The sequence below is a fragment of the Oryzias latipes genome, chromosome 8 (genome assembly GCF_053564925.1).
Source record: "Oryzias latipes strain Hd-rR chromosome 8, Olatipes_Hd-rR_3.1".
Lineage (NCBI taxonomy): Eukaryota > Metazoa > Chordata > Actinopteri > Beloniformes > Adrianichthyidae > Oryzias > Oryzias latipes.
This window is the reverse complement of record NC_136244.1, coordinates 5166257-5184267: the sequence shown is the minus strand read 5'-3', so window position 1 is coordinate 5184267 and position 18011 is coordinate 5166257. Positions and strand designations below refer to the sequence as shown.

The window sequence follows — 18011 nt, the reverse complement described above, 5'->3', positions numbered from 1 at the left end:
ACGTTACGCCATTCTTAGCAACGATTGGTCAACATCATTGCATCTAAGCCTGGCATAGTGTGCATTTACTAGCCCATTTTGTTTCAATAAAGCTGGGAAAAAGAAAAAAACGACTGCATTTTGTCACACTGATCAAAGCGACAACAAGAGAACTTCATGCCAAAGATACTTTATCATCAGGAGCTGGAAAAAGAGGAAGAACTTCAACATCAGTCACAAGGTAAGTTTGGAGGATGTTGGGGCCGTATTTTTACATTATCCAGTATTTCTGTGCATTCGCGAATCATTTACGTAAAATGCTAATCGATCTGAGGTGAAGATTGCACATAAACGATCCCGTTTGTCGTAATTTCCAATGGAAAACTCTAAAATAATTCTGTTACCCAAGTTTCCAAAATGAGGTCGGACATGACTTTCCAAAACGGCGAAGACGCGTCGATGACTCTGTGAACCGACGTTTGGGAATAAACGAAGCTCCGGGGAATTCATGTGTGTGTAACGTTTTTTATGTCTCTGTCTGTGTCTGACTGTGCTTTCTGCGACGGCTTCTGTGGGGTGTGCTCGCTTTTATTAATGCCTCATGATTGCTTTGTTTAATGCCTCGTTCTAAAACAAAATAGTGACTCAGTTGACAAATAATTAGGTTTCTTTTCTGATTCTCCAAGCTTTTTCTGCTGATTAGATTCAGCGCTGGAGAATCCATAAAACGGGTTACATGGGTGGGGCTCATTCACAAAATCTCACTAAAAAGAAAGACGGCACATTGATCAGGTCCAGAAAACTTTTCATACAGTTTGGAAGTATGTGGAAAGTCAGGAGCAGACATTAATCAAGTATTTGGATAAATGGGTTAAAGATTATGGATTTCATAGAAAGTTAAGCAGATCAGAGTGCAGGACAGAGCAGTAGGAGGGGGAACAGCTTCATAGATCAGAGTGCGCGTGCCTCTGATCTGCAGACAGGCTGATGAGGACTCGCAGAAAGGAGGGGTGATTTCTCCGTTGTAAGCAGATATAACAGCTTTCTCTGCTCTCCGAATAATGATAGGATGTGTTTTACTGTGTTTTACTGTGTATTTTAGTGTGTATTTTAATGTTTAGGACATGGACTAAGGTAGATGTTCAGAAAAAAGCTATAGACATTATCATTTCTTATAAAGCAGTAGTGGATCATTTTGTGCAGGACACACCTCCCTCATGAATAAACATGCCGATTTCTCTTTTTTAGTTCACTTTCCCCTGTTCATAAAAAGTTTGATTGCAGCCTTCTGACCCCACTTCTCAGGTCCCTGCATTTTTTCTGCTTGTAAATCAGGATTGACCCCTTAAAAGCATTCCTAAGGATCTCTGGTTCACTAACTCATCCTTACATTTTTTTTTAATGGACATGTCTGCTAATCTTTCTAAGTTTCAACTCTCAGGACAATAAGTGCGGTAAAACTAAACTCCAGCTGGCCCAAGCACAGGTTAAAATTTTCGGGACATTTAGTTTCTGTTTCTAGCGAAATTATTTCTCTCCCTGGACCTCACCACCTTATGACCTGATCAGCCCCCCACCCTCACTCACTCGCTGTAAGCTGCAGCTGCTTGAGCGGCTGATAGTTGAAACAATGTCACCTGTGATTCTCTTGTGCGAATTCTCCAGAATCACATGCAGTATGCTCCACTCCCCTCCGTCCAAGCATTAGCATTAGTCAAACTGTTATCAGCCTGTTCATGCTGCTGTTGAAATGAGACGCAGTTCTTGTCTGTTTCACTTTCGATGTGTTTTTTTTTCACAATTTTTATTTTTTAATTTTTATTTCTTTTATTTTTTTTTCCTGATTTTTTTTTTTCTCTACTCTCATGCCTGGCTCTACTGACACCATTGATGATTTACATGATTGTTTGAAGAAAGCTTTGAGAACAAAGGAACGCATTGAGTCTGCCTCCAGCTCTCTCCTCCCCACAGACTCTGAATCCCGACCAGAAGGCCCCTGTCGGTGACCTGCTTTACCCTGAAGACCATTTAACGGACTGATTGGTCACACCTGAGGTGGACAGGACCCTTCAAGGTTCTCCTCACCATGCCAACCGCAGTACACATTGCTGACTGACCCTCCTGGATTCACGTAAGCCACTGTAAATTGCTGAGAGCCTACAAGACTGACATTTTGAGACGCACCCCTGGTTGAAGTCCAACTACGGAGCCGCCGCAGTGTGACACTACTCCTGGCGAGGGGCGCTCCCTGGTGTGTTTCCTCTAGCACTGCTCTCTTCCAGCTACAGTGAGCTTCGAACCAGCTAACATGGGTCCAGCTGTTGCTCGTGGTTTCATCTTGTACTTTTATTCCCTCTTCCTCTGGAGATCTCACTCACATCATCAGTGAGGTCAAGGCCCTTAAATCACACATTTCTTCTCAGATGACTGATGCCTACTGGTCTGGGTCCCCACTTTATTGGTTTACTTCTGGTGGAGTGTACTGATAAAACTAGTCACTCCGGTTCTCTGTGTCTTGTTTTTATTTTTTATTTTCGTCACCTGTTTGATTCCATGTGTCAAATGAATGATCGCTGTCAGGCCGACTCTATCAGCATTATGCCTACAATTAACCTGATTCGCATCCGCTCGTGGTTGAAACTGGTCTTTACAGATTTATTTTATTGTTTTTCTTTTGTTTGATTTGATTTTCTTTATTTTTCTTTATTTCTTAATTTGTTTCTTGTTCTATGTAACTTTAATTAATGATTTTGTGCCGAGGTTTGGACTGGTGATGCATGCGTATCCTTACGGATGACTGCTGAAGGGCACAGAGTCGTTGATGAGTTTTGCCCTCCCTGACTGCTCAATGAAAGTTTCACACAGATGGTATAAGTTTAGCCCTGGAGGTTTTCGCATCAACACTCATGTATCACCTACCACCTCTGATGTGCTCATTTATTCACGTTGATTTTATGTTTTCTTTTGTATTTACATGTACCTCTACACTTTTGTTTTCGATGCAGAGCCGATATGCTGCCTATACTGAAAATATTTGTGAAATGGTATTTGGTTGATGATGACAGGAGTTCTGCTGTCTTTACACATATAATTTTGATATGACAAACAGGGGGGTATGTTAGGAATAGTTAGGAACTGCCTTTAACTTTTATTACACTAATGGTTTAAACTTAATTCACTGAGCATGTATTGTCATCTCAAAATTATATTGCATCCTAAGACAGCACAACCAAGCTATTGTCCTCACAGTTTCTTCTCATCCTCCCTTTTTCTGTGCATGTTATCTGCTGACCAGGCCTCAGACTTATCTTCACTTTAGCCTTGGAGCTTCCCTCCAGCAGTAACCTGTGGGCGTGATTTTCACACGAAGATCCTCAGACCATCTTCTGAATATGCAAATGCAGGGTTTTTATACCAAAGCCCATCCCTGAGCTCGTTGGTTCGGACTTTGAATGTACCATGTACTTCTGTCTGTCCCCTTCGTGTTTGTGCGAAGTAAAACCTCCACAAAAGCTAAGTAACTGTCTCTGAGTCATTATTCATTATTTCTGTGTGCTGGAAACTGACGGGGTAACGAACTAAAATTTTATACAGTCCTTTCTAGAAAATCCAGTTTCCTCACAGGTTCTCATTTATAAATGACAAACAAATTAAATGTACTGATTTTAAAATTATGAACATACAAAATAATAGGTAAAGAAGTGTATAAATGCTTATATTTCCATTTATACTGAAATTAGTGTTCACATTAATTATTTATAAATGGGTACAATTATTTTTTTATTTGTATTTGGCAGTTTTGGTTTTACATAATGATGATGTTTTTCACAGTTTCTTCTGCTCTCAAAAAGTATCAAATAGTGCTGGAGGTTGTGCAGCGTCCACATCCCAAGATGTTCCTGACATCACTGAAGACGTCATCTCAGGTCATTTTAACCGCATGTAAATTAATTAAAACAACAGTTTCTGCATAACCCCTTTTTCATAAACAGCAGCTGAAGAGTATGGAATCCCGAGTTGTTCATATTTAAATAAATAAATATGATCTTGTGCAAATACACAATCAAACAATAAATCTCTCATAAATATATAAAAGGATCATGAAATTGTGAAAAAACCTGCACATAGATTTTAAATGAGCCACTAAACTATTATTAGTATTCTGCTGTAGTTATTTTATTAGCTTTATCATTGATTATTGTACAATAATGATTCTTGTTTTTTATCTGCAGAAGAAACTCCTGTCACCACATCTACTGTTGAAATGGACAACGTTGATGCTGCTGCTGGTAAGTTCAAATCCACCCAATATGGAACCTAAATCAAACTAATTGTTTCATTACTACTTGAAAAATAGTCATACATTTGCACACACACACAGTGAAGGCACTTCTTTCCAACCTTCTGCTACCAGCATCACAGCAACTGTTCTGTAGATTTGATTGGAATGTTGGACTGATTGGACTTTTCACTGTTTGCTGTTGAAGTTCTGTCTCTGATGTTCCAGAGGCTCCAAGAGAGGCGTGTCTGGAAGAGGAACCAACTGGATCCAAAATTCCTCCAACCTCAAATCCAATTGGTCCAGCTGAATGGCCAACCGCACTCTCTGATCCAGTAAGAATGGATTTGGTGCAAAGAGGTCCTTTTCATACTGATAAAGACTTTGACTTTCCAGAAACCCCCTCATTGAGCTGCTGTGTTCTTTATTTTGGATTGTTTTATCGTTATTTGATTTTCTATTAAGTTGGTGTTTTTAATAAGTTGGAGTTTGGGAATGTCATTTGCTAAGTGCCTAAAGTTACATTAAAAAAATATATATACATTTGTCATTCATGTTTTTTTCTTTTCACTTTTAAAATTGGTTTTCCAACACTAAATGTGCATCCAACACTCAGTCAGTATACTGTGTTCAATTCTTCAGCAGCAACAATAATCCATTCACAAAATCTATTAATAGAGAGATCTCAGTTATATTACAACAACAGTTGCGTTTTGTTGGTGCTGCTGATCAGTTGGAGGGCCCACACATTAAATTTCGCTTAGGGCCCCCGGAAGACCAGGGTCGGCCCTGGCTTCAGCTGCTCCCTTGAGATGTGCTGCTGAATAACGCAGTCATCCGACAAAGACTTCTAGGCTTCCCCCTTAGCCCTGACAGCCTTTATCAGCAGATCCAGGTCGCTTTTATTGTAAGCCAGAACTGCCCCAGCCAGTGCTTGAACGCAGCGCATTTGGAGTGGCTGTTGGTCTGGATGGCTGCGTCGAACTGGTGCATCCAGTGGAAGATGTCCAGACGAACCACCATCCCACGGTCAACCCAAGGCTGGAACAAAGTCTCCACTGCTGTTGGGCCTTGAGCGCGGCAACACCCCCGATCAATGTACAGGATCTTCGGAGCCGGTTGATTGGCCCGCTGAAACCTCTCAGTCCTTGAAACGTAGGCCAAAGCTTGTCTGTGAATTCCTCGCAGGTCAGCACGAAGGTCACAATTTGGGAGTGTTCGTTCCCAACACTGGTGAACCACTCGGCTGACCCATGAGCCTCTCCAGACAGCTTCTTAACCACCTGAAACATGCCATCGTTTGTCATCAAACCCCAGCAATATGAGGTGTATTTCATCATAAGTTGTGAAAATGACTGCAATATGTCTGAAATGGTAATACAGTGAAACTTTGAAATACTTTTTTGGTGGAATCCATTTTCAGCACAGTGCCAAAGGTGGAGAGGATCTGGTTCCTGTAGTGCTGCACATTGTCGGCCTCTGCCAACAGAAAGGCGTGCCGCAGGAGTCGTGTGGAGGCTAACTCTCTGGAGGGAGGGGGAGGGGGAGGGCGGAAGGTGTGCCCCAAAGAGGAAACAATGCCACGCGGCTCCACGGTGCTCATCAGAAGGGTGGTGTACAGGTCCTTACGATGAAGATATTCTTCATGGGGGTTTTCCTGGACCTGCCGCCACACCTTCACCGTGGTGTTGCCCTCTGTTCTGTCCCACAGAAGGCGAACAACGTTCTTGTCCACGCCGCGCCTTGGAGAAGAGAGAGTCATCAGATGATTCATTTAAAATTCTTTCACATGCTGCTGGGCACACTCACTTGCAGGTGAGAACTGCAGGGAACATGGCTGGATGAGCCTCGCTGAGCTGGGACAGAATGAGAAGATCCCATGCAAGCCAGCGCCCCACTGTGCCCCCCTCTTTATTTCTGGTTGCCTTCGTGCACGGTCCACAAAACAAAACCTCAGTCAGCATTGTGTACCAGCTGGATACGTCACATATGTGCCGCACCTGCAGAGATCAGAAAACGTGAAGCAAAGCTGAGCAATGTCAGATGTGTTCCTCTTGGAGGCTATATTTACCTACTAAACAGAACAAAACTAAAGCTGTATAGAAAGCCATTAAAGGACATTAGTATTGGATCTTTTGTCTTGATCACCTCTGCTTAAAAAAAAAAAGGAGAAAAAAAAGGTGAGTCGTACCCGATGATGGTAGCCAGACTTGTAGAGGTGCACATCTCGCCCTGCACCTGCACAGGTATCACCCCAAGGACACTTGAGAGAGTACCTCCACGCTCCCACAGGACGCCAGACAAAGACGCGGCTCCTGAAAAAGAGGCGTGGAGCTGGCAGAGCACCGCTGATGAAACCAGGAGGCTCCGGAGGGTAAAACCACATCCGGTCTGATTTTCTTCACCCTTCTCCTTTTCAGATGGCCAGAAAACGTCTTTAAATATCTGAACGGCTGTGAACAGTCCTCTCTCTGTGTCCCCCTTCAGCCAGTTGACGTCAGCAGGCAGGATGCTATTGGGGTCTTCCCACAGGCGCACCCAACCCTCGAACTCCACCTGCATCGCAAATTATATACAGAACATGTGATCTAGTTTGAATTAAATGTAAGAGATTTAAAGTAGTCATATTTACTAACTTACAGGTGAGTCACTCTGAGGCAGTTCCACAGGAGTAACGTGACTCTGGGATGTGGAGGCCAACCCACTGGTCTGAAGAACAGATGCTGAGTGCAGCATGGGCCTCGCACCACTGATCTTAATCTGGGAGGATAGAGATGGAGAGGTCCTCTCTGGATGAAAGGGGGCAGATGAGGAAATCTGAGGCTGGGAGGAAGATGCAGATGAGGCAGTCATCTCTTTCCGGGGGGGAAAATGAGGATGACCTGACCCGGCTGGCTGACTTCTGCTTTGGCTTTTTTGTGGGCTGGGATTCTTTTGAAACAATATCAGTAGGCCGACTACTGCCTTGGCTTGCACTCTCGGACTCCTGAGACGTCACTAAATCTAAGAAAGTAAAAATTTGGGATTAAGAAAGACATGTACTTATTTTTCTTTAACTCTCTTAGTGTCTTACCTTCCACAGCCTGATAATGCAGCCATCAGCTCAGCATCAGCAGCACATGCAGATGGATTGCCCATTTTCAGCTGTTGCTACAGTAGGAAAGCAAATGTTTTATTTCATTAAACTCTGTAAAGTTCAGTCGTGAAACATTACCAATGTGCAAATCAAACACGTTCTTTGCTTTTGGGCCGTCTAGGGCCACAACACTTACTTGTTCCTTTTTCTGTGATGTATTTTCGGAACCTCTTCATCTGCACGCTGGTGATGTGGGTCAGCAGTGTGTTCAACCATCTCCTCACCGAGCTGTTTGCTTTTTGTATCATCTCCCTCTCCTTTGAGCTAAATTTGTCTGGCCTGTCCTTTTGGGATGCATACTGCCAGTGGAGCTCCTACATCTCCTGAAAGGTGTGGTCTTCAAATCCTTTCTGGCCATAGATGCACCGGTCTATGTTGGCCTCGAGGAACATGGAGACTTGAGGGAAACTCTCTGCGTACTCCGTCAGGCAGTCTTTTATCCACTGGTTTCCTATGTCTCCTTTTCCAGTGGGGTTAATCAACTCCGCTCTGTGTTTGTCAACTAGGCTGCAGGTGGAAATTTCGATAAGTTTAGTCTAATGCAGACATATTTGTGTCATTCATCATTAACATTGCATGTGAAAGGTTGTGTAGAGTACATAAAAGGTCATTTTAATGTTAAATACTTACAAATTCAGGTATCCAACATCATTGGCTACAAGCCAGTGGAAAGGGGCGTTCTTGTACTGCCCAAAAGGGAACACCAGCCTTCCCAGACACTGCTGATGGGATGGTGAAGAGATCCCTTCAGCCCACAGCAGTTTTTCTGCATGGCCCAGGGCGGTGAACTGATGGAGCAGCTCTGGTGGAAGTTGAGGGAAGACTTTTTTGGTCTCCTGATACAAACCGCCCAATTTTGAAGCCACAAAAATTGGCCTGCTGGCGATGTGCTGGGGCATTTGGGTTTGTGACCCGGATGAGAGTTGCCATCTTGGCTTGTGATATAGTCTGTGTCATAGAAGAGTAATAGGTGGTTACACAGGGTTTATTTGTTTATTTATTTGGAGCCCCATTACCTTCCACAAGTGGTCGCTAGTCTTCCTGGGGTCCATATGCAAAAAATACATACATTTTACCAATTTCACAAACACCGAAAATGATTTCACAAAAATACAGTGACTAATTCAACATATTTACCTTAAAAGCTTCACATGTTAAAATAAGTTAAAAAATGTCATTTTTGTACCAGCATATCAAGACACATAGCAACATATCAACATCAACAATAATACATTTCATAACAGCAAATCATTCAAATTGTTAGTTATTGTAAGTAGTCCATGTTTCTTAGTTTTAAAATCTTTTTGAAATGATATTTGTTACTAATGAGCCTTGTCCTTACAGACACTTGATTCCATGCAACAGAAGATCTAAACAACATGGTTCTTCTCATACAGTTAGATCTTAAAAAGGAACAATCAAATCACCAGAGCTGACCTGACGAGTTTGATATTGGTGACAATACCCACTGTATAAAACTTTGTTTACAAAATATTGGGGACATTTTTGGGTGCTGGCAAGACTTCAAAGTGTGTTTAATTCAAATATCTTTGCAACTTCTTTGCAAAATGCTGTATATTATATGTTTATTGTTCTTTTATAAATCCTCATCTAGGCCTTTAAAAACATGTGCATGCACATACTGTGGCGATCTGACAGTTTGCATATCGCCCTGATAAAAATCCCCTGTGCAGGTCGGAGAGGAGAGGCGTGCCCTGGAAAAAGGGGACATAAAAAGACAGACGCACAGGATCTGGGCTGTGAGGAGTCGGAGAGAGGAGGAAGCTGAAAGAGGGTCTAACGCTCAACCCTGCAGGCTTCCACAACCTGAAAGACTGACATCTTCACTGGTGTCAAGCCAGCCCACTGTCCAGTGGCGCCTCCAGAAATTTTTCATGGGGGTGGCCAGTGGGGGGCCACATTAAATCTTGGGGTGGCACACAAAAACCATAAGCTATATTTTTAAAATTCATTCTACCAAACGTAGTAAAACAACCTTTAGAAAACCAACAGAAAGATAAATGCCTACTGATATTTTGTAGAACATGAACTTATAGTAGATACTACTAGTATAATAACTAATAGATACTAGTAGATACCATTAGTAGATACTACTACTGATATATATATATATTTTTTTTGTTTATATTTAATGCTTTGGTGTGTCTGCTTGGGGTGTTCGGCTCTTGAATGAGAGATATCTATAATGAACAAAAAATAAAATCTGTTGTTCTGAAATAATAATAAAAATATCATTCTAATTATTAATTATATCTGTAGACATTTCTATTCAGACTTATAATCATGAAACGTTTTTATTATTAGGGTAACATAATTCTAACTTCACCTGTTGGTCCAGGAACAGGTGGAGCCCCTTATGCTGAGTTCTGCCTTGCTTCTCTGACCAATGATGCTGACTGTCCCTCCTCTGATGCCGTCTCATCTTTGTCTTCCTTATTCTCTTCTGTCATTCATGCTGCTCTGTCTCATCTTCCTCCTCCTCACTACTCCTCTGTTGCTCCCCTACCATCTCTTTCACTCCTGCTGCACTTTTATTCTTAAAATAAGAATATATGTTGAATTTCTCTTCATTCTCTGAAAATGGACAGACACAAGCATCAACTAATGACTATAGGTAACTCTGTGGAAACAAAAACACATCAAAATGTTGCGGTAACACAACAACCAGTGCTTAAATAGTGCCATGAAAATGAGTGGCTTGTGACAGGGACATCCTTTTTTTAATTATTAATAAAAAGTAATGACACATCCACCGCCGCTGATGATGTGGCGTATTTGCACCAAGTATTTGCACACCGGGTTTACATGTTTTGCAGACCGCATGTTTTTTACACCTTTGCAGCTGTATTTATTTAATATTTATTTCTTTATGTAATAAGAATCTAATTTTTGATAATAATTTTTCATAATAATTTTCAGTGATATTTTTAATTATTTAATATAAATGTCATTTGTGATGTCCTTTATTGATGTTATATTATACCGATTATTTCTGAATGTCGTGTTGCTGCCATAGATAAATGAAATTTCCCCATTGTGGGATTAATAAAGTCATCTATCTATCTATCTATCTATCTATCTATCTATCTATCTATCCAGATCTAAAGTACAGTAAACAGATTGTTAAAGACCCACGGAAAATATTTAACAGGAAAAGAAACGTAGCATTTTGGGATGTGTGATTGTGTGTGCGTGCGTGCGCTCTCGCGCGCACGCGTGTGTGTGCGTGCTGAAACCGGTGCTCGCGCGAAGCAGGAAGAGAGGGGGGATAGCGCGTGTGAGGGTGTGGAGCGCATACACGCGCGGTCAGTCGCCGTTTTGGACTTAAGGAAAAAGTAATAAAGAAAGTTCATCTTTAGTGACTGAGACTGGTTCTTTTGTCTGACCGGCCCGGAGGATCTGAGGGTTCGAACGCGGAAGTGAACCACGCGTCTTATTCATTCTGCGTCCAGCGGCTCCTCTGTAGATGTCTGCGCACTCAAAGGCAGCAGGGAGGGGAGGGGGTGTGGGCCGGTTTAGGTGATCAGAGCGACTTGCCGCTTGCTGGCTGTGCATTTGGGATGAAACGCACAACTGATGCTACCACAGCTTATAGTGGCTACTGGGGTGGCCACTGGGGTGGCCAGGTGTCGGAGAGGGGTGGCCGTGGCCACCCCTGGCCACCCCCTGGTGGCGCCACTGCCTCTGTCACAGGCATACCTGCCGGTTACACTTGCTCAGCTGTATAATTTAAGTTTTTTTTCTTGCTTGTATATACCCTGGCGTTTATTTTGAACGTTTGATGTACAGTTTATTGTTCCTTGTTCTTTTGCTGTATGTCACTTTTGTTCTGCATCAATAAAAAAAAGCGTGAACACAGTTCGCTGTTGGTCACGTGGTGAGCACGGTCCGCACCACGTGACCAAAACAATCATAGCGGATGTCAAACTTTCAAAGCGATGAAGACGAGGTACATCTACACGTTTTCGCAAAATATACTTTATTGAAAAAGGTGTAAAATATATTACCGTTAGATATTTTAGTGGCCCGAGCGGACGAGTCAGAGATAAAGTCTTGTGCTCCGTACTGCTCGAGCGAGCTGGACCGGTGTAGGTACAATAACCGTTCGGCCTGGAACTACCGTTCGGGGTCCTATTTACTGAAGGAAACGTCACACTACGGTAGCCCAACTTGGACAAACTACGTAGAGGGGAGATCTGCTCGGGCTCTACATATTTTAATGTCACATTCCGTTTTGTAACCTAAAGTTATTTTCCTTCATAAATTGTGTCTGACAATATTCTTTGTAATTTTTATAAAAGGATTTTGCCACAATCCGCTTGTTATTCCAGCTTAAGTTCAGCCAATATGGCTGAAAATGTTGTTAGTACGGCTAGATGTTGTGCTTCCGGGTCCATTCTGCCAATAATAAAGCACTGGGCGAAGGGATTATAAAAACTATAAGCAAACATGCATTCAATAATAATCATAACAATAATAAAAGCACGTTTAGAAGACAATGTCGCTCTATAACGGAGCTTTGTTTGTTTACAGCAGACGTCATAATATTTTCGTCGTACTTTGTCCAGACCAATCACTATCTGACACGTCATCGGGACAACGGACAGCCAATCACATAATGTGACGTCAGCATTAGTCCCAGGACCCTGAAGGACCCCGAATGGATGTTCCAGGCCAAACGGTTATTGTACCTACACCGGGCCAGCAAACAAATGGCTAAGTATGTCGAGCCTGTGAGGTATTGGAGCCAGGGTGAGAGTGGGTTTTGTTTCAGCTTTTATTTTGTTACTTCCTGTATCTCACATGTCCTCTCATTTCAGTTTTCTTGACCTTCCCTCAGTGTGTTCACCTGCCCTCCCTGATGTGCGCACCTGTTTGTAATTTTTTAATCAATCCTCATGCTTATAGTCTGCGTCTCCCCTGCCCTTGTTGCCAGATTGTTTTGTGCTGTTCACAGAGTTACATTAATCTTTTGGCTTAAGAGCGAAGTAACAATTAAATTCGAGTTTTCATTGGAAAATCCTGCGTCCTGCATTTTGTGTCCACCTCGTATCCTGACAGAGCCCTGCAGATACTAAGATAAGCAGCTAGAGGTACTGATATTTGAAAAAGCATTTGTTGTTTTCTGCAAGAACTACGCTAAAACAGAGGTTTTTATTTTACGTTGTGAATTGCAGATGCATTAACAACATGTGGACTCGGCCAGTTCCAGTGTGGAAATGGGAGATGCATCACGATAAGATGGATATGTGATGGCGGCGACGACTGTGGAAATTGCACCGATGAACTTCCAAGCAGTTGCTGTGAGTATCCCATGACATTACAGCGTCTCCGCCCCCTAGAGTGTATGAGCTGCCTTTTTTTTGTGTATTTTTTTTTATATCTATAGTGGCAAGAACATGTAAACCTACAGAGTTCAATTGTGGAGACCGCTTTCACCTGTGTTTACCGAGCTCCTGGCGCTGTGATGGTAAAGCTGACTGTGAGAACAGAGCTGATGAGAGGGGCTGTGGTAGGCTTGCACTTCATCTTAATGCACATCTGCGCTCGTCTGCCTCTCTCTGACCTCTCAAACACTAAACAGTGTTTAGCCTCAGACTTGCGCTGCGAGAATGGCCAGTGCGTCTCAGCTTCCTTTGTGTGTGACGAAGATGAGGATTGCGATGATGGGAGTGATGAGGCCTCCTGCCCTCTCATCACCTGCAGCTCTGCATCCTTCCAGTGCAACAACAGCATCTGCATCCCTCGCCAGCGGGCCTGCGACGGTTACGACTGCCTTGATGGCTCTGACGAGTGGCCCCAGAGCTGCCACGCCGAAGCCCCCGTGACGCTCGCCTCTCATCAGTGCCACTCGATGGAGTTCCACTGTGGCAGCGGAGAGTGCATCCACGGCAGCTGGAAGTGTGATGGAGATGCTGACTGCTTGGATGGATCTGATGAAGCTGGCTGCAGTACGTTTGTGGTTCCAAACGTCATGTCCTGCATTTCTTCACTGCCCCTTTACTTACTACAGTCGCTTTGCCCTTAGCTCGCTCCACCTGCTGTCCAGATGAGTTTGAATGTAGCGATGGAACCTGCATCCACGGCAGTCGCCAGTGCAACCAGCAGTACGACTGCAGAGACACGACTGACGAATCCGGCTGTGTCAACGGTAAGAGGACCCTCCCACGCTCCATAGTCCCACTGAAAAGCTGTACCTTTTTCACTCATCATTTCATTTGGCTTCCACAGTGACCCGCTGTGAGGGCCCGGACAAGTTCAAGTGCCGCAGTGGGGAGTGCATAACCATGGAGAGAGTGTGTGACAGCAAACGGGACTGCAGGGATTGGTCAGATGAGCCTCTTCGGGAATGTGGTGGGTGCAGCTTTTCACAACTTTCTGGTTAATTACTAGTTTATGCATTTACCTCGGGTCCTGCGTGTCCTTAGAGTTGTAATTATATCCTCATAAAAAGGCCTCTTTTTCTTTGCAGGCTCTAACAAATGTCTTTACAACAATGCTCTCACATTTGCAATAGCAAATGTGCCTGCAATTGGTAGCAGGCACCACATATTTTTATAGAGGCATCTGATAATTTTTTACTTTTATTTTAGTTTTTTACTTGAATAACTAAATAAATCCAATTATGCATTTGACCAATCAGATGGAGGCCTATTATGTTAGATGCTTGTCACCTATGTCGACGAGGGTCATTTGGAGTATAAATTTTGAAGTGTTGCAATGAAATGGGAATGGTTATTTTGCTATTTGTCTATATACCGCAAATTATATCGTTATCGCAATTTGAATCTCTATCGCATATCATGAGTTTTCCTCATACCGTGCAGCCCTAATCAAGAACATGTTAAAAAAAGGTAGCCTAAAAGTCTATGGGATTTTGGAATCATGACACCAGCAAGTACTTCCTGTTTGGAAAACCGGGGGGAGGGGTCACCTAGTCCAGTTCTCATATACAGTCAATGATCCATACCCAGTCTTGCAATGGTTGTAATACAGTTTTGTGCATTTTTTCCAAATCTTTGAAACAGAAACATGGAGGTATGATTAAACAAAATCCTCCAATCCAATCGACCTGATGTTCTCCTGTGATGTCTGCTGATTTTTACAGAAAAATATGGTTTTGAGTCTGAAATAGACTGTTTCATGTGGAGATTACTTTTTGCACACAACCAGGTTCTCTGTGCTCAAAATTGGGGGTCAAATCTGGCTCTTACCCTTTAAAACCAGAGCTGTCACCGGTGACAGGAAAATAAACACACGCTCTTTGACCTGTCGCAGATCTTCAACCGTTTACGCAATTAATGGAATTCTAACAGATTCTGTTCGGCACAGAGAGAAGAGAGGCGTGCTTCTCTCTGCATGCAGCACCTTACATTAGTGAATAGTTTACGCAATTAACGTAAATCAGCTGAAAATAGCACAAACAGTAGTTTGCATGATAACGTTCAATTCGCTCAAAAATACCAGCTAAATACGAGCTTTAGCTGGTATTTTTGTTAGAACTGAGCGACTTTACGAGCTAAATCGGGACAAGGAAGTGAAGACTTTAACCACTTCTCATTGGTCAGACTGATGACATGTGATTAAGCCCCCCTAGAATGATTGGTGGAGACAGTTAAAGGGACGGGACTTTTCCAAAATACAGCTGAAGCTGCAGCTGAATCGTACCGTCATTCTTATCAAAATGTCTTTAATAAAATAAACGCAAAGAAAAAGTATTTCACGATCTTTTCTATTCCTAACTCCTCAATGTTTTATCAGGGCCTGTTTGGATGAACAGAGCTGAAATCCTGGAGATGGGAAATGTGTTTAGATCAGTTAATGAGGGCAATTTCTGGTTGAAAAACACTGTGGTAGATGATTTAAATAATGAATTCATGTAATGTTTTTGCATTTCAGAGGCACCAACACCTGCAGGACCATCGCAGTCAGAATCTCCATCCGCCTCCACAACCCGTCTGCCTCTCAGGACGTCACCTAGAGCCACGTTGAATCCCAGACTCCACCACAGCAGCGCCGGTGGTGATCACCAGTACCACCCCCAGGGCTGTAACCCACACCACCCCAAGGTCACAGACACAGAGGACCACCAAGCCTTCAATCAGGAGCACCATACCACTCCCAAAGACCACTACTCCCAGGCTGATCGATCTGAAAGTCCTGCAGACCTTCACAGAGGCTCCAACCACCTCTCTGGGTAAGCTGTCAAAGCAGTTCATCTGCTGACGTTTCGCATTGACTTCTTTCTCAGCTGTACATAACAATCCTTTCCCTTTTAGAAAGCAAACGTGGGCTTGGTGTGACTCTTTACTCGGTCCTCCCTCTGGGTGAGTTGTTGCAGCAGCTGCCGAAACACTGAGCTGTTGCTCACCCTCAACATGTGACGTCTTACCCCCAATATCTGTTCATCCAACAGCGGTTCTCTCTCTGTTGGCTGTTGGTGGCGTGCTGCTGTGGAGGAACTTCAGGTTGAGAAGCTCCAACACCATCCACTTTCATAACCCTGTTTATCAGAAAACCACAGAGGACCAGGTGCACATTTGGAAAAGCAACAGCCTTGACGGTTACTCCTACCCAAAAGTAAATGTTACAAAAACTTTGTAGATACCGCCCTGCAAAATACTTTATCTAACATTCTTTTCTTTGCTTTTTGATCAGAGGCAAGTTGTGAGCGTGGACGAAGAAACCGACAATCCCACCTTCACTGAAAACTGAATGCTGTCATAAGGTGGATTTGATGATGATGATCAGCGTTTTTACCTCAAATGAACAAAGAGGTGAAGCCTGAATGTTCCAACCACTGAATCCTCACAAACAGATGGTTTGTCTGCAGCGCAACAAGTTTTAATCCCACAAGAAAACATCTGAATGCTCATCAAACATCATTAATTTCTCAGGTTGATTTTTCCTCTCTTGATGTTCAGACTCTGATAGTTGATGAGGGGAAAAGTCTTATGTTGCTGATCAGGGAACAGTTTTGGTTTATACACAACAAACCACTTTTCTTTTTTCAGACGAAGATGGATAAATTGTATTTTTAAAGCACATGAAGTCAAAGATGAATGTAACCTCACAGAAAACACTCATCATCATGTGGTCGTGCCTTGATTATACCATCCTCTGTCTGGGCTCCCAGATGTTCCCTCTGCATCTGTAAGAGCTTCCACTCTCCACATGCTTGTCGGTGGATTGGACAGAAACCTTTAAATGATTCTTTTTTCATGTTGTTAAAAAGCTTTGATGCCACCAAACCGCTGTACCGTGGCACATGTATTTGTGTCCCCGTCATGCCAGCATTCCTGTTCAAATGGCTCTTGGGTCTCCCCGGTGTTTGCGTGTTTGGCTTTTTTTCCCCTTCAAATTCTCCTTGTCTGGGAACAGGTACAGGGAGGCAACAACACCCCCCCCCCCCCCCCCCTTTGGATCTGTATTTGTGTTGTGGGAGTAAATAAGCATGAATGGTTGAAAAGTGAGGGTGAAACAACGGACGAGGGTTTCTGGGTTTGTCAGCTTGTGAGGACAAAACGGCACATGAATTCTGTTTCCATTCAGCTTGTAAATATGTTTATAAGTGTACAGAAATGTGTTCTGTACTGGTTTTGTTAATGATTGAATGTTCTGTAAATAAATGCTGCTATTTATTATAGAATTTGATATTTCTGGTTTTATCGTGGCTGCACGGTTGAGCAGTGCTTATCGCGCTTGCCTGACATAGAAGACCTCTGGTTCAAGTCCCGGCTGGTGGACCTGGAACAGGACGTGCTCTGTCCAAAAAACATGCTTCATAGGTTAATTGGTTACTCTCCTCTTTTCTTTTATTTATTTTTTTTTATTTTGTCCATGTGTGGATGGGTGTGTGTGTGTGTGTGTGTAATTGTGGCCCTGTGACAGACTAGCGTCCAGGGTGTGCCTAGCCTTTGCCCACAAGTGGTTGGATAGGCTCCGGCAGCCCGTAACCCCGAAAGGGACAAAACGGATATGAATGTATCGATGTATAAGAATAAATTAAATTGATAAAAATGTAAACGTCAAAATAATTAAATAAATAAAAACAATAAATCAAGAGGGGCGCAGAAAATGCCAGCAAATAATAAAGGCCGCCCCCCAGCAGGAGAGGCCAGAGTAGGTCTTCAGGCCTCGGTCGGATGCCATCCTAGAGACAAAAAAAAAGTAATCAGGCATCAATTTTAATAGCAGAAGATGACTGACTACTGCTAGACCCTTACATCTGCCGGCTCTCTTTCGGCTCTCGGCTCAAACGGTGGCTCGTATTGTAGTCTAAACAAAGACAATGAAGTTTTCAGTTAATACAAAATAGTTTTCATTCCAAAATGATTTATCAGAACATAAAAGGTAGTAAATGCAGCTGAAAATCAGAGCTAAAGAGCTGCTCACGCCCTCATGAATCAGTGAAAATGAAGACACAAGGACAATGTTTTGAAATATGTTTGTATAGATTATAGAAAACAATAAGAAAGCAAAAGAAGATTAACAAAGTCAAATAACATTACTTTGAAAAAGTTGATTAACAAAGATTACTTTTTTTTAAATATACTGTAGCATTGCAACACAAAAATAGGATTGACATTTCACTGT

At 42.8% G+C, this 18011-nt stretch overlaps 2 protein-coding genes and 1 pseudogene across 24 annotated transcripts in view; 2 read left to right on the top strand and 1 right to left on the bottom strand.

Annotated features, from left to right (window-relative positions):
• The window catches only part of LOC144994227 (protein KRI1 homolog), a 42018-nt pseudogene extending 37219 nt beyond the window's left edge, over window positions 1–4799 (top strand). Inside the window, exons 10-12 of the transcript XR_013657661.1 lie at window positions 3831–3905; window positions 4212–4268; window positions 4487–4799. The product of XR_013657661.1 is annotated as a protein KRI1 homolog (transcript). The remainder of the gene's footprint in view (window positions 1–3830; window positions 3906–4211; window positions 4269–4486) is intronic.
• LOC144994229 (uncharacterized) lies at window positions 1767–11564 on the bottom strand. 4 transcript variants are annotated; one of them, XM_078951313.1, is made up of 10 exons: window positions 11423–11564; window positions 8025–8342; window positions 7531–7901; window positions 7332–7408; window positions 7146–7261; window positions 6899–7047; window positions 6450–6814; window positions 6068–6258; window positions 5658–6000; window positions 1767–5541 (listed from the first exon to the last, which is right to left on the bottom strand). In XM_078951313.1, exons 7-10 carry the CDS (start codon window positions 6642–6644, stop codon window positions 5161–5163), a joined length of 1110 nt encoding a protein of 369 aa, XP_078807439.1. In that variant the 5' UTR covers window positions 6645–6814; window positions 6899–7047; window positions 7146–7261; window positions 7332–7408; window positions 7531–7901; window positions 8025–8342; window positions 11423–11564; the 3' UTR covers window positions 1767–5160. The 4 variants fall into 4 exon arrangements, with proteins under 4 accessions (XP_078807439.1, XP_078807442.1, XP_078807440.1 ...); XM_078951316.1 differs by having other exon boundaries at window positions 6068–6183; XM_078951314.1 differs by having other exon boundaries at window positions 8025–8435; window positions 11423–11548.
• On the top strand, window positions 11335–17064 carry LOC101157458 (low-density lipoprotein receptor). 19 transcript variants are annotated; one of them, XM_023958024.2, is made up of 11 exons: window positions 11346–11364; window positions 12477–12508; window positions 12593–12718; window positions 12805–12927; window positions 13000–13366; window positions 13444–13566; window positions 13647–13769; window positions 15315–15612; window positions 15695–15742; window positions 15832–15995; window positions 16074–17064. In XM_023958024.2, exons 3-10 carry the CDS (start codon window positions 12668–12670, stop codon window positions 15914–15916), a joined length of 1218 nt encoding a protein of 405 aa, XP_023813792.2. In that variant the 5' UTR covers window positions 11346–11364; window positions 12477–12508; window positions 12593–12667; the 3' UTR covers window positions 15917–15995; window positions 16074–17064. The 19 variants fall into 19 exon arrangements, with proteins under 19 accessions (XP_078807430.1, XP_023813792.2, XP_078807423.1 ...); XM_078951297.1 differs by lacking the exon at window positions 11346–11364 and adding an exon at window positions 11996–12135 and having other exon boundaries at window positions 12622–12718; XM_078951296.1 differs by lacking the exon at window positions 11346–11364 and adding an exon at window positions 12036–12167.
• Window positions 17065–18011: the final 947 nt, after the last annotated feature.